The sequence below is a fragment of the Chelonia mydas genome, chromosome 7, assembly GCF_015237465.2.
Source record: "Chelonia mydas isolate rCheMyd1 chromosome 7, rCheMyd1.pri.v2, whole genome shotgun sequence".
In the NCBI taxonomy this organism is placed as follows: domain Eukaryota; kingdom Metazoa; phylum Chordata; order Testudines; family Cheloniidae; genus Chelonia; species Chelonia mydas.
This window is the reverse complement of record NC_057853.1, coordinates 61,430,853-61,451,727: the sequence shown is the minus strand read 5'-3', so window position 1 is coordinate 61,451,727 and position 20,875 is coordinate 61,430,853. Positions and strand designations below refer to the sequence as shown.

Below are 20,875 nucleotides of genomic sequence, written 5' to 3'. Positions count from 1 at the left end.
TGGCTCATATGGGAACTTCCCGCCTCCCCATGCCCTCACCTCCCAAAAAACATTTCCCTGCATTTTGGCACATTTAGTGTTTAGAAGACCACAAAGTTAGAAATAATTCACAAACAGGACAACAGCATGTAAACTGTGCACAAGGGTCACTATTAAACTGCAAAAAGCCAACAATCTACAGACAAACTAAAACTATAGGGGCAGGCTTAGAATAGCAAAAGCTTCCCAACTTTTTACTGCTTTTTGTTTGACTTTTACACACAGGCAGCTGAGGATTGAAGATCCTAACAACTACTGCCCTGCAATCACAGGAACTTAGTCATACAGCAAAAGAAATCAGTTAACTCAATTTTTAGATTTGCTTTTTTTATTTAACTCTGAGCCCAGGTGTGAGGCCAAAATTAAAACAAAGAATGAAGGTATCAAAACCAAGAACCATTTTACTACAGCTGGTAAAATAATGTGTAGTAAATGCTTTATCCAACACATTTAGCACTTGTTCCTGTTCAAGAATCCAGACTCTGGCTTTTCCCAATTTGATCTCTAATTTTTCAGATAAGTGGCATTAACACGTGGTTGGTTGCCAATGGTCTGATTGGGACTTAATTCACTTTGATGAGGCCCAATATTTGTGACATGTGATGGTCCCTTCAGTGAGATGTATTGCTTCCACTTCCTCTTTAGGTGGCACTAGAAATAACCTTTGACGTAAGTGTCTGTATTCATGCCCTTGTTCCCAAGCAAAAATGCCTATTTCCCCAACTCGTTCTGTGAAAGAACCAGGCCTGCAAAAGTGAATGAGCATGCTGAATCAAACACCGATTTGTATGCATGATTTTGTAGTTATTTGCTCCACTTTCATTACTACAAAAATAAAACCTCTTTAGAATAGATTCACATCCACCCACTGTGCCTGGTAGGCTACTATTTGCCGTAAGCAGCACATGGTCACCAATGGAACAGGGGGGCACGAGGCTCACTCTGCGACCGCTGCCTTGTGTGAAGAATGCTCAGCAACAGCCATGGTTGGGACAAAGCAGAGATGAGGCCCTAACACCTAGCCTCCCTCCCCCCATCCATGATTAGAAGGGTCATGTTCTGAAAATTTTAAACTAAGTGATTGCTAATAGTTTCAGGTGTGAGACTAACTCTAGGCCACGCAAGACCTACCATCTCATCCTTCAGTGTGAACATCCTTACTTTACTGAATTATGGTGTGCAAACAGGTTCCATTCCAACTCTAGGAGGTGGAGATCAATTGTTGCAAGTTCCATATATATATATATATATATATTAGGGTGACCAGATGTCCCACTTTTATAGGGATAGTCCAGATATTCAGGGTTTTTTCTTATACCTATTACCTCTACACACACCCATCCTGATTTTTCACACATCATCTCTCGTCACTTTAGATACAGGTGCACAAATCCCACTGACACCATGAGGAGTTGCACAGGTATTGAGGAGGGCAGTATTTATCCTGGAGTGTCAGTGGATTTTGTATATTGAAACATAAAAAGATTAAGAAATTATCCAGCAGAGAGGACTGTACTCCCAAGAGCTTAGCCGGTTTTCCCTAAGCCCATGTGTGGATCAGGGAACCCAATGCACACTGAGGGGGCAACTCTTCACTTCTCAAAAAGCTAGCTTGAATATCGGGGAAGTGCATCTGAGATTTGGGCTTGGTTCGTTTTGGCATTTAAGGTCTCTCTGTACACTGGTCTATAGCTAAAAGAATTACTGCAAAAGTCAGTCTTTAAACCAGTTTAATCAAAATACAAGGCTTACGTGTATCATCTTAAAGTCACCATGGTAATTGGGGAAGAGTAACAAGTTTATGCCTTAGTTCAGCTCTAATCTGATGTTTTATCATCTCCACTTTTCATACTAAGTAATACTTGATGTAAAATACTCTTATCACAAGAAGAGTAAACGTGCGATTAAAAAAAAAAAACAGGAAACCACCCTATTGAAAATGGTGACTAGTAGGAAATGCTAGTAAATATTTAAATAACTTAAAGTCTACCACATTGCTGTTTAATACCCAAGAACAGATGCTGTCTTCCAGGTTGTTCCTCCCATCTAGTAGTGTAAATTCAGATGTACACCAATGTGGCTATATGGATCAAAGCACGCAAAATGTATGCAAGGAGAAGAATTTCCCTGAGACGGCCCCCTGAATGGGGGATGTCTGTTTAGCAGCATGTGGACTGCATTTTCTAAATTATATATATATTTACTTTATAAGTCATCAAATTCAGAACTAGAATTGTGACCTTAAAGTCAGACTTTGCATCTCCACATTAGGAGGATCACTGCACATTCATTTCCAGTATCCCTTCTAGCAAGGTTCTCTTCCACTTGGAGCTGTATTTTAATACATAGGAAATCTTTTTAGCACTTGCATTACTGCAACAACTTCAGGAGCTACCACATTTATTCACTGATACTTGCAGAGAACTGTAACATCAAAGGGAAAACGCAAACTTTATCTTCTGTTTCTCACTCGAAGGATTAAAAGTAAGTCACTGTATCTTTCACACATTCTAAATAGAAGCTTAACAGTCCTGCTCACATGGCCAGTTGATTGTACTGAGTGGGCCTCCACTCTGCAGCCAGACGCTAGTGGGAGATGTAGGGGGCATTTTTCAACTCAGATGGTGGAGTGTATTGTACTCTCCAGACCAGCAGGCACAGAGAACCGGACAAAGTTCACTTTGTTCACGGAGGGACAGGAGAACTGGAGAATAGGGAAAGAGGGCCTTGTCGTACCACAGCAATAGATTAAGGGTGAGGTTCACTGGCTCCTAAAGGAGTTCCCATCCAATCGTCCTCAGCAGAAACCTGCTTGCTTCAACATGTGGTCAAAAAGGACTGGGCCCATAATGGAAGTTCATGATCACTGATGGCTGAGGTGTGTGGCACTACAACAATTTTATAAGTAAACTAAAGCTCACTGAGCCCTATCAATAGCTAAACTCTTAAAATATTTGGAGGCACAAGTATGTGTGTGTATTTGTTTTATTCATAATTTGAGTTGTCTTGGGATACCAAAAGTATTTCTAATTAAGGTGATTTAACAAAATTGTTGACCTCATTTCAAAACATCCACTGATCCATTTCTCATTCAATGGCAATATCAAAATGTTAAAAGGAACATAAAAACAAACATGCACACAATTGTACAGTTTTCATAAAGGTCTATTTCATTATTTGTGGGTAGCGCATTAAACAGTTAAATACATTTAAATAATGTATAAGTGACTGCACTAATGCAGAATTGATAACTAGATAGGTAACCAATTTAACTAGAAACCAGCTAACAAGTAACTGTCTAAAATACTTCGAATACAGCTCTTGTTCTAGGTCATCCCTCTTGGGGAAAAAAAGCCTGCTGATCACATTGGAAATACATTTTTAAGGCCGAATTCTTCTGATATCCCTTCCTTGCAGCAGTTTGTTCGGCTGTTTCAAGCTTCCAATTCCAGACCAAGACCAAGTTTATGACCTCCAGAATTGATGCTCTTCCCATCTACCAGGGCGGAGAGTGTAAGCTTCACACCTGTAAGATTAAAACAATCCTGTGTTAACATATAATCTGAAAGTGCTAACCATTGTGTCAATCACAAGTCTAAGTTCAATTATACTCTCTTTCCAAGGTAGTAATTCAATAGTAAAGCAAGTTTCTAAAGCAATTTCCACTTACGTACATCAACTCCATTCAGCTTTTAAAATAAAGTTGTACAAAACTAAGCTGAACAACAACTGTAGGTACCAAATGACTATCTGGGGGCATATAAAATGCAACCGCTTCACATGGAACTAAAAAAAAAAAAAAAATGCAAATTCTATTTAAGAAGCACATTTTATATACTGGACTTATGAGATCATTTATTGACTCAAACTAATATGGAAATGAGCCCTTTCCCACACTGTAGCTCGCGCACACAAAAATATGCTAGGTATGTGAGATGGCTTTTCCCCCCCTTAAAGATAGAGGGAGGATTAGAAATACTGCAAAGATGTATTTGCCCAAACAGAACACCAACTGCCATAAACATGAGAAAAAATGTGCAATTTTCAAAATGAAGCTACCTTAATCCTAGCTTTTTAAAGAGCAACCAGCAACCAGTAAAATCAGAGATAAGACCTTTGGAGGAAGACAGTGAAGAATGAAAGAGACCATCTTATTTTCATTTGCATCGACTAAAACTATTCCCCCTAACAGAGAGAAAGAATCTGGAAGTCAAGTATTCTTTTGTCTGAGCCCACAAGGATCTCAGGAGGGAAAGAAGCCAGATTCAGTAAGCTACCGAGTCCCTTCTGACTACCCTAATAAATTCAAATGACGATCCCGTATACTGAAAGTGATTTAGATTTCACTCCCTTCCCCAAAACCTTGATCAGAACAAAGGAATGCTAACACGAATGAGTGGACTTATAACTCTCTCTAATCGGAGATCCAGTAAGCGTTTTGAAGCAAGCCAGAAAAAAAATACATTAAAACCCAAAAACTTTTCAGGCTTTCTTAATGCATCGGAAAGCAGCACACAGGAAAAAGCCCATTTTTTTCAGTCGATTGCAAGTCACCTGTAAGGTTAAAAATCTACAAGAAACCCAAATATTTGGAAATACACAACAGTTAAATATTAAGTTATGTCAACTCTGCCCACCGCTTAACAATTCCAACTTCCTTGGTGTACTTCTGCTCCCCCCGTAAGACATAGTGGTGTTTTGGATCACAGATTTAGAAAAAATCCTCCAGCCCGTGCATGCAATATTAACAGCCAATGTACGTATAAAGCTTTCAATTTGTAAGTGTCCCTACATAGTCCTGGTTTAGAATTGGTTTGATGTCTCCATTGTACACATGCTGTATCTGTCACATGGATCATGCACTTGCACATAGAACTATAAGGAACCCTCTGTACCAGACAGAATCAGGCCCTTAATAAGGAGTACCAGTTCCTGATTAGGAAAAACAGTATGAATGTAGTAAAATTGTTTGCTGAGTAAAGAAGGCACAATCCGGAAGCAATTAAGAATAAAGCATTCTATTTTTAGTAGTGTCTGATAACACAGTGTTTGTAAACGGATGGATAAAGCAGTCTGAATTTCTCAGGGCATTGATATGGAGCAGACTAAGAGCAGCTCAGCTACCTTTGACTGCATGCATGAAGGGTTTGGAACTTCTCATTAGTTTTTAATTTTAACTAAATTTTCTTGTGCGTTTTTGCAAACTGCAACCTTCCTGAAAGGATTTCTATCTTTAAGTTATGCGTACAAACAGACTTTTGTCTCGGAATTTCTTTAGTTTTTAAGAGCAGAAAGAGCCATCTCCCTTCTTCTGCCCATATACTTGTCCTAGGATTTCATCCTCCTCCCCCCACAAAAGCAGCAACTGCGATCAGCCAAGGTATACAGCTGAAATTGAGAGGCATTATCTCTTCTTTCAACTGCAAAGACAAGACAGGACTTATTTCCTAATCAGAGAGATGAGTCCCAATATGTTTTAATATACTAGCAGTTAACTCCATTTTCTAAACCAGAAGTTGCTTAGTTTCTGAAACAAAACTATGCTGAATGAGTTCGCTCCACAAGACTGCCCCATCCTGTATATGGTGTTAATGCTATTTGGACAGAAGCCGCTCAACCTAAAGTCCAAAAACAGGTCAGGTTTTTCTCATGCAAGTCTGGTCTTAATGGTTTAGTTATTCACCATCATGTTTTATAACCAGAAGTGATTTAAACAAACAGCACAAATGGACAATCACTGAGAACATTACCAAGGTATTAACTGAACACAGATAAACTGTGTTAGCTGGTGATCAGAGGATGTATAGGTTACTGCACTTGCTTAATATCTTCATAATAGTTGTAATGTGAATTAGGTCTTCAAAAATCAAAAATAGTTATTTCACTCTGCTGTAAGAAGTTGATTAATGGATACCAGCCAGATAACTGGACATTTTCTAGGAATGATGGTTAGACCTTCCACGATACTACCAACAAAAATGTTCTGGTTAAATTAAGATTACTAGAGCTTGTTGTCATATCAGCATAACACCACGCTGAAAGTTTGGAACACAGCTGAAATCCATCCTACTGGAAAATAAAATGGAGGACACACAGCCTAAATATTTTAGAAGTGCCATTGGATTTAGCCAAGCAGAACTCAAACTCAGTACAAGTTTTAATTTATGGTATGTGAAACTGTTAAAGTACAAGTCAGCTCCAATATAGATTGAAAGGGAGAAAGATGGCAGAGATAGTCATTCTAAAGAGAGGAAAAAGAAGCAATCAATTTTAACTGGCATTGAGTGTATAGATAAATATTTCAACAGCAGTTCCATGCATAACAACAAGGAATGCATGATTGCAGCGAAGTGATTCATTTATAGAATGTTTACCTGGCCTCAAGGTCTGGGTGTAACCCACTCCAACTAAACTAGAGTTGTTCACTTTTGCCTGCAACAAAATGAAAAGCGGAGTAAAACAGCAATTCAAAGAAAACCATGAAAGAATGTTCTTTGCTATAATCCTGTAGCGACTATAATAGCTGTCACCAAGAACAGACACCACAAAACTTAAACCAGTTTATATTTTGCAGTATCTTTGCACTTACTGGATACACCCACCCCACGCAAACCATACACATACACCCTTCTTATCCCAGAGGGAAAATAATACAATCCCTGTTACCTGAAATGTTTGTTTAGAACTGTTCTAGGAAGGGAGCCAATTCACCTTTTTTTTAAATGCTTCTGACATTAACTCTATCAGAACAAGCCACAACATCTAATGGTATTCGTTGAAGAAACAGGTTTTCATTGATTCACTCAAATCAAGGAATGGCCATTTAGTTTTACTGGGCTAGTACATTTCTATACTAACCATCATTGTAACGTTCTCACTCAATAGTATGTTCACCAGCACTAGAAGTTCAGGTTTGCAAGACTCTTATTCTAGATCCAATGACATCTGTTGCACTGACACTACCCACTTCAAAACTGGAGTTAAACTAGAGCAAGCCAAGCTCTATTGTAGATAGGGTGCTGACTGGTATAGTAGAGTTCTCAGCATGGGAACCTGGTGCTGTAATCTGAAAAAGAGTCTGAACCACCTCTCTAGAGTGATTTAATTTAGTGTGTAAGGCACTGAATTGGGTTACTATAGGCATAGTAAGACGACTTTCTGTAGAAAAAGTAATTCACAGTTACTTTGTTGTATGTAACTGAAGTCACATACTTTACAAGATTTAGTTGTTAACATCTGGGCTATCACAGACCTTTACATTAGTGATACAGAAGAGTAACTGGCATACTTCTTCACCATTCCATATCAATATAGAATATTTATACTACTATAAAAGATATCCAGTTGTATATTTACACAGAGCAAGAAGCAGCTTAAAGCCATACTTACAGAGATAGAAGCAGTGGAATCCAACTGGTATTTAGCTGCAATGCCAAAACGAGTGCTGTTGCTGCCTGCTGTCCAAGCTAGATTTACAGCAGTATCAAGATTGTCGCTCACTTTCTGGTAAATTGAGCCACCAAATTCTGACCCATCATTGCTGCAAGGTATTTGCAAGTGAAATTAAATTACAGGTTTGTGTGTATATTATATATAAAGTCCTACTCTTACATTTAGCTTTTAAAGTTTTATTCACCTGGGGATATTATTTGTATTTTAAACATGACAATTTATTTTTCCATTATAATTTTCCATATAAAGGAGAGCAGATAAATGTAGCTTGCAAGGCAGAATAAGGTATTTTAGCAGAGTCCATGAAAGAAGCTTACTCCAATAATTATATTGCTAAGGGTGATACTAATGTATTCACTTGCACAATTAAGCTCAAATACCCTAGGTAAAATCCTGGCTCCATTGAGTTCATGGCAAAAAACTCCCTTTAGTTCTGAAACTAATGAAGAGTATGAAATGTGTGATACAGACATGCAAGTTATAAATCGGAGACAAATATTCAGAAGAATCTTGTGGTTATTGGAAACGATGTTTCTAAGTAGCATTACAGTTAAGAAAAAGGTCAAAGGACATTTTATTCTAGAAAAGCAATACCATTTTCAAATATTTTAATAAACTTTGAAACAGTTCACTACAAGTCTGAACAATCCTGTTTAAAATGTACTTATATTATCTTAATTCCCCCTCTTTTTTTTTTTTTTTGGGGGGGGGGGGGGGTGAAGAGAGAGTGTGTGATTTGACTCCAGTGAATACAAGTAAGATGCTTCCTACCCTAACACATAGTGGAACCATGCAGATTTAAGTTAACATCACTGAGACATCAGTAATGCACCATTATCACAATCATTCAACCTGAGAATTCTTTTAGGAAAACTGCAAATATACAAAAAACAATTAAGGTAGGACCAGGATAGCTAAAAAGCAGAAGTCAGCAGGAAGGTGAGAAAACACACAAAAACTATATGCTTTCCCATGTATGGTCAGAATTCATAAACTTGAGTGCTTCCTATGTTAAAGTTCCCTTTCAGGGCTAAAGGAAAGGGCTTAAGAATTAAAAGCACTGGCAAAGCATATTTATTTAACGATATCATGCCAACTGCTAATAACTATTTCCTGTAAGAGATCACAGGGAACAAGTGTATTATTGTAATGCAATTTTCTCAATTGCAAGGAGGGGTCAAGCACTTCAGTCTACTTTGTAAATACAACACTTCAAGTATTGCTTTCTATACTTTGCAAACTACAATGCATATATTACAGAAATTACTTCATGTAACAAAGTAGTTAGAAAACAAGCTATAAACACTAAACTTAGAAAAGAGGTACAGAAGTAATTACTGATCAGGTAAAGAAAATCTCATGTGTTACCCTGGTTAATTTTGTACAAGGTTCTCTCACACAGAGCATATTTGACACTGTATTTCACAAACAAATGCTATTAATTCAGAATTTGAAGCTTATGAATATTTTTACTACAAGCTTCTCAAATACAGTTTTTTTTAATACTCACACGTTAGTATGCAGTTGGAAGTCTCCAGTTTTGTAACCCACAGAGAAGTTATTCCTTGTCAGCTTCGATTTGGCACTATCAAAAGTCATCTGATAACCAGCAAGCCAGCCCTCATAACCAACGACAGCTGAGCCGTGGATTGCAGGTCCAGCAAAATCAAAGTCAACATCACAACCAAGATTTACGCATTCACGTTTATAAGAGGACTTAATTTTGCCACTTTTCTTCCTGAAGCAAAGAAATTATTTTTTAAAAAGGCTTCATCCTCTATCAGTCTAATTTTTACTAACTTAACCTGCAGTATGCACACAAAGGTCATTAGAGAAGAGGTGTCAAGTCTGGGCAAGACATAACTGACCAGTTATGGAACCAAAATGCAACAGCCCATTAGAAAGCTGCAGAAAACACAAGGATTATACATTTGAAGAAACTTCTTTACTTCCTTATCCCACCCCAATCTCCCATAACATATTCTCTTATATTTGTGCAAGCAGAGCCCTGACTACTATTCTAACAAATCCAATTCTCTCATTAGGGTGCCAACTATCTTGTTAAGGAGCAAAACATTTTGCTTCAGTGTACCAAGGAGCCACATTCAAATGTAACAGCCTGGGTTAACAGCAGTAGTTTTGAGCCACCAATTTCAAGCCCAATATATACACACTCTTCATTCACATAGTTATATTAACTTATTAAATATTCATTTGACCTTTACATGCAAAGTTATTCCCCTAAACATGCCAAAAAGTACTCTTAACAAAAACAAAACTCTTACCCCGTGTTTGGTGAGAAGGTTGTGTCAAACGTCAGCTTCAAACCTTTGGCAATCTAATTAGGGGAACAAAAGCTATTAGCTCAGATCTACTGGTTAAGTGAAAAAATTAAATGTAAGTAGTACATCAATCTGTTACCTGGTCTTCAATCGCAATTTCTGTTCCCAGAGTATTGTCTGTGTTCCATTTTTCTGTGAAAGTCAGACCATACTCAGCCCATTTGTATTTGGTCTCCAAGCTCCCATTCACTTTCCCCGTGTCTGTGTTTGATGAACCAGCTGTTGTAAATTCCTAATAAGACAGTATAGGTTATTCCTGAGTTGCACACATCCCAGGAAGTCTCACATCATAAAGGTCTTTTTTAACTTAAAAAAACAAACTAAACCATGTACACAACCATAAGGTAGCATTGTCCTGTTCAGCCAGTTTGAGTTATACCCAACCCCCTTTTGTAACAACTTGCTAAAAAGGATCTTCTAGATTTTCAAACTTAACCAGGAAATAGCAGTGTGCACTCTGACATTGCACAGTTCAAAAATGTAAAACCCAATTCCAAGGCAAGGAAGTCCATTGTGCTATAAGCAACTGAACTATACTGTTCAGTGTAGTTCATGCTTTACACCTCTTTCTGAGGCAATTTATTTCAAGACATTGTTTCCTTAAAAAGCAGAAAAAAATATTACAAGTACAGAGGTGAGTATGGTGCTCATATTACTGAAGGGATTAATACAGAGGTGGGCAAACTACGGCCCACATCCGGCCCGCGGGACCATCCTGCCCAGCCCTTGAGCTCCCGGCCAGGGAGGCAAACCCCTGTTCCCTCCCCTTCCCACCGCCCGCCCACCTCCCAGGCTTTCCAGTAAGCCAGTCCTGCCACTCTGAGTCGAGGGATGGGGAGCAGGGGGCGGTTTGATAGGCACGGGAGTCCTGGGGGGCCTGTCAGGGGACAGTTAGATGGGTTGGAGGTTGGGGGGAAGGGGGGCGGTCAGGGGACAGGGAACAGTTGGATGGGGCAGAGGTTTGGGGGGGGGGGGTCAGAGGATGGGGAATGGGGGGCAGGGGGGTTGGATAGGTGTGGGAGTCCCAGGGAGCCTGTCAGGGGTTTGGGGTGTGGATAAGGGTTGGGGCAGTCAGGGGGGTTGGATAGCGGGTGGGGTCTCAGAGGGGCGGTTAGTGGCTGGGGGTCCTGAGAGGAGGCAATCAGGGAACAAGGAGCAGGGGGGGTTGGGTGGGTAGGAGGTTCTGAGGGGGGCAGTCAGGGCATGGGAAGTGCGAGGGGGCCAGCCTGTTTGGGGGGGGCACAGCCTTTCCTACCCATACAGTTTCGCAACCCCGATGTGGCCCTCAGGCCAAAAAGTTTGCCCACCCCTGAATTAATATCACTATTAGAGCCAGGCACAGTGCAGACAGCATCCCAGACAACTCTGCCAACATGCTGTAATCCTCATATAATACATCATTGTTCCAATCTTTAGTGCCCAAACAAAGACTATCATGCTACAATTGTGGGATGGCTCTACATATACATTTTAAATAAATAAATATTCAAGGACTAGAAGAAGAAATTTTATAGCTGCAATCAAGAAATGATTTGAACGTAAGTCTCTAGATGAAAGGGGAGCACTAGTCCATTGGTTCTTAATTAGGGATTTTAATAGCCACACTAGTGAGTCAGGACTCCCAAGTAAAAATATAATTACATAGGGAGACTGCCTATGTTTGAGACTGTGACATTAACTGATAGTAAGTTTATTAACAGACTTCCATTCCTTACACAGAATTATATTTTTTAGATTCGGGACTCTCAGTGGGTAACTGTTACACTAAAAGTTATTTAAAAATAAACATTGCACTTATTTATATTACAAACAGCACCTTAGTTATTAAAATTGAAGGTTATAAACACTGGTTGCCTCTCACTATTTATGCTCTTTACTTTTTGCATCTCTCTTCTTGGAGAATGGAAAGACTAGTCAATACCTACCGAATTTTGAAAATCTAAAAATAAACATGGGCACAAGGCTGAAGTACTTGGCTAGCAAGTTAAATAGTCTTTCCACTGCAATTTTATTAATGATATGGAAAAATTTCTGATGGTTTTTGATTAAAAAAAATTACAAATCTAAGTCCAAATTTTGGCCCAAGATATGCCTGGCTGTGGGGTTTATCTATATGGTGCAGCAATGCACACTAGATGGGTGTGAATTCTAAAGCACACCAACATGTTGCACACTAACTGGCCCAGGTAGACCCTGGTAGGGCATATGTATTAGGGAACTTTTATTGCATGGCAGCAGGGTCTATCTGGACCAGTTAATATGCAACACAATGTGCTGTAGAATTCATATCCCTTTAGTGTGCACTGCTGCACCATGTAGACAAGTCCTGTTTTCCCCTACACCCATTAGAGTTAGCTATCCACTCCTTAAGGTGCCATATGCATTTACTGCTACTAGAGGGAGCATTAGTTTTATGAGAAGAGTATGTTTAAACCAAACATTTACCAAACCAAACATTTCTGGAGTATTGTATCAATCTCACCATACACTGAAGGACTATCTAGATATTCCTGTAGATGAAGGATGTATACAAATGCCAAAATTTGTTGCTAAAGATTTACCTTAGCTACGACAACAAACTTAAAATTGATTAAATGAGGTAGCTTTATGTGAAAAATTAACTTTGACTGAATGATGTTTACTTGCAGCATATTATTTAGCCACTAGATGTCTGTGCAAAACACAGAGTTCCAGACATGGTAGCAGTCCCTAGTAAACAAGGGTAGAAAAAGTTGGAATTCAAGTTAGGAAGAAGCCCGTTGCCTGTAGTGGTCAGCTTTTTCTTTAAGGAATACCTACTGTTTAAGGCAGGCTGATATTCCATAAATCAAGGTAAAGGCTGAAGACTATTCGTGATAAATACCTTATGCCTTATCTACACTTAAGAGGGTTTGCCAGTATATCTATACCAGGAGAGCACTAGTGAGGGGGGTGGGGGAGAGCAAGCACACTTCTTTTGCTGGTACAGCTTGAACCTGTTCTCCCAAAGGAATAAATTTGTACCAGACAAAGGACTTCTTCTGCTGATATAGCTATCTATCCTAAGGCTTTTCCCAGCATAGCTATGTTAATCAAGGATGCAACACTGGTGTTAATACACCCCAAAATGGTATTCACCTTTTTCACAGCTGCATCTCATTGTTGACTCAATTTGTGATTCACTATAACTCCCAAATCCTTTTCAGCAGTACTACCAGGGTCTTGAGAGATTTACATTGAGCACAAACAGAACCAAAGAATATTCAAAGAAAGCTAAATTAAATTTCTGTATGGTCGGATATCAATTTTACGTTTAAAAATGGTTCTGCTATTCGTTCATTTTTACACACAAAATGAGTGACAGTCAAAATATACCCTGCTTAGCAACTTTACAAAGACAAAAGAACAACTACTTCTGACTACTGCGTGTCAGCATACATGGTAATGTGATTTATGTTTGGAGCTGCAGATCTCTATGACCCTCTGAAGCGTACTGTGCAGCAAACACCTATCAAAGGATTCTGTCAACTAGCTAACTTTGTCCATAAAAGTTCCCTTTAAAAAGCAGGAAAATTAGAGCACATTAACCAAAAATGCTTTGAATTTAAAACTCACCACCCCACTTGCTGACTTTGTTTTCACGTCCAGTTTCACCAGCCCAAAACCTTAAGAAGAAGTTGAAGTTATTACAGTGTACTTTTTAAAGTGTGTGCATTTTTCTAAGCAAAACTAAAAAGAAAAAAATACTTCAGCCATTGACCAGAGCAGTATAAATCCTATGAACCTTGAAACATCTGTAGTCAGTGTTGAATTGAGTAGTTTTCTCTCAAACTTTAAAGTGAAAAAAGGAATAGCAAAGGCCTGTTGATTGTACACCAATGACTACTAAGGAATATTTTCTCAGTTAACTAAATGAAAGTTTTTTGTTTCCATCTACTCCACAAATTCAGCTCTGCCTCTCAAAGGCAACCTGCGTCCTTTCTGGCTTTTATGCAGCCACCAGTAAAAGATTCTGCAATCAGAATTTAGCTTCAAGTTTTCTGGTTCACATATCAGCATTAGAATACAGTTCATTCTATAGCACTGCTGAGCCAAGAGAGCTAACAAAGGTTAGGACTCAAATAAGCTAGGAAATACAGTTCCAAATATGCAAAGGGAGTAAATTTAAGAAGGTGCCATTTTTATATTGTCACCCTTCTGGCAATTAGCTGTACTTTATATTATAGTAAGCAAATAATTTGATTTATGTTTTTTTTTTTTCAGAAATATTGTAGCCTCTACTTTGCCACTGTAAGGTTGCTTCCTATCGTAGTTATCTAGCCAAGTCCAATTACATGTCCCAAGAAACAGGTTTCTAAGCTACAGTCTAACAGACCTAAAGTTTCTATATTTGATATTACAGTAGCACCTGGAAGCCACAGCCAAGACTAGGGTCTCATAGTGCTATATGCTGTCCAAATACAAAGTAAAAAAAAAAAAAAAAATGAAGAGGTTACAGTCTAAATAAGAGTGTGAGGAAAGAGAGATGATATAAGCAGAACACTGGGAACTGAAACACAGATTATGGCCCCAATCCTGCAATAAACTCTGGCAGACTTCTGTGCTCTGCACAGCCCCAGTGAAGTCTATGAGGTTCCAGGGGTCTGCCTAGCAGGAGCTCATTCCAGGACTCTGACCCGCAATGTGATCCCCAAGATCACACAGGCATTTTAATACCAGGAAGTCATGATGCTTTAACTATACCTGCTTTAAGCAGCACAACCCCACAATTGTGAATGCAGTTATACAAGCACAAAAACTACTTTACACTGTATAGCTATTCCAATACAGCACAGGAAACCATCACCAACATATGACACCTTTACGTCATAACAACTGCGTTCACCCTAGGGATTCATCAATATAATGTGTTTTTTTAAAAAAACAGATATAGTTAAAGTCCCATACCTAACCAACAATTATTCCAGTATAACTTTCAAGTGTAGACCAGGCCATAGGAGCTGGGACTTGAACCTCAGTTCTTGATTCCTAGTCAACTGTCTTAACTACAAGACCACACCTTCCTCCCTAGAGTACTACTATAAAACCCATTCCTTCCTTGTTGTTTACATCCTTCAGATATTTACATACTGGTTTCCCCATCTATTAACTTCTAATTAGCCAGTGTGTGCGTCTAATTTTTCTTCAACTCAGTCCCACAAGGTCTCTAACCATTCCGCTGCTCTTGTATGAACTCCTTCCAATTTAATAAAATCCATTAGTTTATCCCAGTGTATACAAGCACACACAAATTAATATTCCAGAACGTGTGTAAATTAAAAATGTTAGCTTTATGTGCTTCAGCAAAGTGACATTTCTTTATATAGCATGGTGTGCGTGTGTTATTTTTTAAGTATTATTCCTACCATAGCCTTTGTTGAAGATATCTCTGGCAGATTTGCCAAGATCTGCATATGATGGAGGGATTGCCATTGGAGCTGGAAAGATAGAGATAACAGGTATATTAATATTGAAGCATATCATATAAAGATAAACGATCTTTAGTTCTAAACCCACTATGTCTTCCAACAAGAACTCATATATAGGACAATTAACAATAGATGGCTCGTACTGCTTTAGTTTATGATACACCTACAGATTTTCACAGAAATAATACTGACTATTTCAAAGTGGCATGGGTTTACCAAGGTGTAGCATGTTCCTCCCCATGTAGATTCCAACATGGATTTCCCAATGTTTAGTTAAAAAGTGAAATGCTCCATATTTCAGAAATTACAAAAGCTTTCAGAGGAGAAAGATGCCATTCCAAACTGGGAGATGGGAAAGTTGTAGGAAATTGCAATGAAATCAACAGACTCTCTATACTAATCAGGATTCCCATGAGATATTTTTGTTAAGACCCCACAGGATTTCCCCCCCCCCTTTTTTTGAAAGGAAACATGCAGGATTGTGTATCTAGTTTGCATCTACACATAGCCTTGTGTTTTAATACCAGATATCTAACTCAAGGAGAGACATTCAAAAACACTAATAAAGTTATTAAATTCAACAACTGTTCTTATAAGCTTTATAGAAACCCTACACAACCTATACTCGTCAGCTATAAAATATTTGGCTTCTTTGTTGCAAACACCATGTCACTTCTATCATAATTTTTAGATATTGGTCCAACCTCTCGCTTCTTCATGCTGGCAAGAGTTGGGAGCAGTGCAGTGGGAATGTGATCAGGTCTTGCTGACGAAGGAACACACCATGTTGCTCTGAAGCAACTTCTGTAACAGAAGCTAGGTTGATGGGATCTAAGTGGAGGTCCCCCAAACCAATGAAAGCTATCAGAAAAGTGAAAGTCAAATAAAGGCTTCTCTTGGGGAAAACATGCAGGCTTAAGCCTTTATAAGCCAGTTGGGGAGGGACTGAGGTGAGGTCAAATGGGTGGAGAAGCACAATAAAGTTCTGATAGGACTTCTCTCTGGCTTGGAGCCTTAGGCAGGTTGGGGCACCTAGAACACTTGTGGTTACTACTCACTCCTTTCAGACACCCAGGACCACCCAACTCCTCATGTTGGCCTTCAGGATTATCTTTCACTGCCCATTCAACAATTCATCACAATGCAAAGCTGTTATCTCCTTCAATGGGAGCTTTCCCATAAACTTCAACCAGAAAAGGGACACTGTCATTTTGAAATCTAGGGTCACATTTTCATATCGGAAGTGTTCGTATATCCCATCTCCCAGGTGAAAGTGCCAAAAACAAAAAGGGAAACTACACAGGGGAAACAGAGAAACTGACTAGAAAAGAAGTGCAGTCAAAAGCACAAAGTATGCAAACAAAGTTCTCTAATCTTATTCAGTTGTAGTAGTGATCTTGTGTTACAAATTAATAGATAAAATTTTAGACACGTAATTTTTAAGTTCATGGTATCTAATGAAGAACTAACACACAGCGGCTTCCAATATTCCACCTGTTTGCCTCCTTGTTGAGTAAAGTGTACAAAGGAATTTACATTTTTACTAATCTGTATGCCAGAACATTCAATTCCTCCATTCTGTTTTGTAGAGGGGGGCACTAAATTGTATTTCATTAGGTTTCAAAGACTAACATCTTATTGAGGTGAACAGGACAGCTCACACTTCATTTTTTTTAAAAGGGGTAAATCAAGTCCTGCAGAAGACAATGGGAATTCCACAATGTTGATTTCTGGAAATCTCTGCAAGTCTTAAAGCACATGGGATCAAAGCAAGGTCCAAGCACTCACACTTTTTCAGAATGTTGCTTTGTAATTTTTAAGTACCAGAAATTGCTACTGTAAAGAGAAAACTCAATATTCAGGAACAAATAACAGTTACGATAATACTTTGTTTTGGGACTTAACATTGCCTTTCTAGGGTGCTAGTAATTATGTCATGTGTACCTGTGTAACTAAATCTCATTTTAGTAGGTTCAACTATAGTCCAGCTATCCCTTAGATAAGTGTTCTAGGCCAGCTTATTATTCTGCAAACTAGTTGTATGTCCTGGATGTGGAATAAACTAGGTATTGCATTGAGGCATTCCTTTCTACCTGCCCTTTTAAAAAAGTCATTAATATTTATAGATTAAACAGCAGATCACATACATACAGAAGAATGTTTTAACAGCTCATCTGAAATTGCTTTGATTAAACAAGTTACAAATAATAGACAACTTAAATATAGTTTTAAAAAGCTGCCATAGCAGACTAGTTACCACCTTAAAGAAAGTTAGAAAATGTTTCAATTGTTTAGAAATGAACAGCTGTTGTTCCAATTGAGCTATACAAACAATAAAGGAAATGTTGCTATTTTCCATCCTACTGTGCAGCCAGACTTACAACAGCAGCTCTTGTTCGCATTTACCATTTTAAAATAAAGCTAGAAAGTGTTCAGCCACATATTTTGGGGCTTTCTTCCAAACCACCAACACCCAAGAAAAAGCTATGTCTGATTTCATTTTTATAGTAACCTTCAGCATCAAAACATTTTGGCAGTGATAAAGTAAATAAGCCTTTTGTTTTTGTGTAGTACAACTTAAATTCAAAACGACAGTCTCATACTCTGGCAGCAGATTTAAGCTAAACAATGCAGATGTCATGGAAAGTTATTAGAGGAGGTAGCAAAAAATTTAGAAAATTGCAACTTAGAAAGATACTAATAAAATTATAATGCTAATTCAATTACGGTAACAAACATTTGGGTTGGTACATATAAGTTGCTAAATATTTGTTACATGTCCTACCTGCAAATAAAAGGTGACTATAACTGCATGAATACCACCATGAAGATTGGCCTTATGTCTTAAAATGCAATCTAACCTGCAGGCCTGTAATTTTTAGTCTTATGTTAGTATAGATCAAATGAGGGACCAATAGTTAACATGTGTCCTTGATGCTTTTATAACTATCTTTCCTGTAATGCTACCTTCAATGAAAGAATAATGCTAAGCCCTGTCTGTCATCAACCCTCTACTTCCCTACCCTCCATTCCAATTAACAAAACCAACCCAAGTGAAGTCAATATTTTTCAATCCAGTCTCAAACTGTCAGTTTCTTTTACTAAAAATTAATATTACCCAGGTAGATTTTAAACATTACACTTATAAATCCTAGACACTTATGAACTGTAAGTTTATGAGGAGAAATCGACTTTTTGAACAATCTTGTTCCTGATTGTGACTGATGCAAGTGGCAGCTCCACCCTGATCTCTGGCTTCAAGCTATCCCTTTTTCCTTGTGCATTCCTGGAAACATGGGATCAACTGTTGCTCCCAAAAAAGCCAAATTAAATTTTTCCCTTTACCAAAGAAGGAAGATACCTGGTGATTTAACCATCACATAAGAAAATACTATTAACCTACCCTAAAGAAATACAATTAGTGTACAGTGTTACCACAGTACACCTTTCCCTCAAGGTATTCTGTCTAACTCCTTCACACCCTCATATTAAAAACACCTTGAGAAATTCTTAGAGAACGGATGCAAATTTTAAAGTGTCAGAAGGTGGATCGCATTTTTAGACAGATAGAATCTGTCCTGACATCAGCTTTAGGAAGCCTGGATTTTATTCTAAAAGGGTGGCCCTGTAGAGGATGGATGCCTTTTTGAGGAGAATGCTGGGCTGATGTTAGCCCTCTGGGTTCGGGATTCATCGGCCCTTTCCGATCTTATACAGCTACTAACCTTACCACAACGTTATTTAGCTACAGTCTTGCTTTAACTCTTTCCCTACTTACGTCTCGGAGGCGGAGGGATACATGGTGGAGGATAAGTCATAGCTAGGCCAATCTAATGAATCTACAAAGAGGGGGGAAAAACCAACATTGAAGGATGAGTGATGTCTCTCTAAACACACATGCGGAGGCCGCGGGGGCCAGGCTGCCCCGCGACGGACCGGGGAGGAAACGCCCTGGCAGGGAACGGGCTCCCCCCGCAAAGGCCCACAGCCAGACACGCCGCGGCTGCAAGGTGAACGCGGCCATTTTAGGACGCCGCCGGCCGGCCCGCCCGGCCCTCTCGTGGCCCTGCTCTGAGCTGGCATCGCAGCCGCCCTCTCTCCCCCATGTACCCGGCCAGGGCCCCAGCCCGGGCTCCCAGGCAAGTGGCCCGCTACCCTGCATGGCAAAGCGGGACCGGGCTCGATCCCGGGGAGGGACCAGAGGGGCGCGGGCTGGCCCCCCACTCACACAGCCCTCCCGCCCCGCGACCCCAGCCCCGAGGCGGGGCCGGCCCCATCACCTGGCCGGCGGGGCTGTCCGAGGGGAGCCGGGCGGGTCTCGCCGTGAGGAGGCCTCGCTGGCTGCGGCCGCTCGAAGTGGAGGACGAAGTGAAGGAGACACCGACTTGTCGACCCGCCCGCCGCCGCCGCCGCGCAGGACCCCAACGAGCCGGGGCCGCCCCACCAACCGCCTGCCCCGTCGCGGCCCCCGCCTCGGGCAACACCTCACCCTCAGCTGGGACACACCGACCTCACCTCCGGGGTAAAGCTGGGAGCCCGGCGGCGAATGGCTAAGAGGGGAGGAGACCGCCGCCGAGCAGGCACTGCGAAAGCAACCCCAGGCACGCAGGGGGTCCTTTGGGCCGGGCGGGGGCGGGGCCTGCAGGGGCAGAGGAGAGAAGGCGGGGGGAGGGGCGAGAAGGATGGGGGCTACTGAGGGGAGGGTAGGGGAGAGGCGAGGAGGCTTTAGTTTAGAGGGTTGGTGCTGGCAGGAAGCAGTATGGGGAATACTTAGAGAAGGGGGCTGGGGCAGAGGCAGAGAAGGGGCAGGAGGCGATGCTTGCGAGGAGGAGGGGAGCTGTAGGTGGGAATGGATACTGAATACTGTGAGACCATATCCCCATCTCCTCTCTCACGCTCTTGGGATGGGGAAACCATTTTTGGTAGAAATGAGAAGGGGGGGGGGGGGGAGAGTTGGGGTAATCGAACAACCCTTGCTAACGTGCATCACAGGTGCAAGGTTTCCCAGAATAAGGGCAAGGAGAAATAAGGCACAGGCCTTTGAAAGCATGCATCTGCCCTGTTGTCTCCCCCATATTGATGTGCTGTTGGGGGTGCATTTTTTTTTAAATCCACACTGTTTTCTAAGGCTGTCTACACTTGTATTGCTCAGTGGTGTGAATATTGCAACCCCTTACCGACATAAGCGCTAGTGTGTGCACAGCGCTTCTCCCACTGATATAGCTACCGCCGCTTGTTGGGGGTGGTTTAATTATGTCGACTGGACAGCTTTCTCCAATCAGCATAGAGAGATCGTACAGTAGCACAGGTGCATCGGTACAGCTGAGCTGCTGTAAGCTCTCTAGTGTATACATAGCCTTAGTCTCCAGCTCCTTTGTTTCTGATAAGTCAGTTTGCAGTAATGCAGCAATAAAGACATAGCAGAAGACTTCAACATCTGGTGGAAAGAAAGTGTGGATGTGACGTGAGGGTTGTACTCAAAATGACTGGTTCAGAGGTGATTGTATGTATGGTAGAGAAAACATCAGAGGACGTATGAAAAATACAAGAGCTGCCTGCCCACACTCAGCAAATATCCATATTGGGGAAATAATT

General features: G+C 40.3%; 1 protein-coding gene across 3 annotated transcripts; it reads right to left on the bottom strand.

Annotated features, from left to right (window-relative positions):
- Positions 1-1,752: 1,752 nt before the first annotated feature.
- Positions 1,753-19,898, bottom strand: VDAC2 (voltage dependent anion channel 2). Of its 3 annotated transcripts, XM_037903675.2 has the most exons (10): positions 19,561-19,881; positions 19,059-19,119; positions 15,218-15,289; positions 13,428-13,477; positions 9,913-10,065; positions 9,777-9,829; positions 9,002-9,229; positions 7,429-7,579; positions 6,414-6,471; positions 1,753-3,565 (listed from the first exon to the last, which is right to left on the bottom strand). In XM_037903675.2, the coding sequence occupies exons 2-10, from the start codon at positions 19,096-19,098 to the stop codon at positions 3,474-3,476; spliced, it is 897 nt and encodes a 298-aa protein (XP_037759603.1). In that variant the 5' UTR covers positions 19,099-19,119; positions 19,561-19,881; the 3' UTR covers positions 1,753-3,473. The 3 variants fall into 3 exon arrangements, with proteins under 3 accessions (XP_037759603.1, XP_043408326.1, XP_043408327.1); XM_043552391.1 differs by lacking the exon at positions 19,059-19,119 and having other exon boundaries at positions 19,796-19,898; XM_043552392.1 differs by lacking the exon at positions 19,059-19,119 and having other exon boundaries at positions 19,561-19,752.
- Positions 19,899-20,875: the final 977 nt, after the last annotated feature.

Excerpts from the sequence above, each read along its gene's own strand:
- VDAC2 (XM_037903675.2), bottom strand. The coding sequence starts at position 19,098 with ATGACTTATCCTCCACCATGTATCCCTCCGCCTCCGAGAC. Across the intron at positions 13,478-15,217 it reads TATCTTCAACAAAGGCTATG|GTTTTGGGCTGGTGAAACTG; the intron begins GTAGGAATAATA and ends CTTCTTCTTAAG. Across the intron at positions 9,230-9,776 it reads ACCTTCTCACCAAACACGGG|GAAGAAAAGTGGCAAAATTA; the intron begins GTAAGAGTTTTG and ends TCTTTGCTTCAG.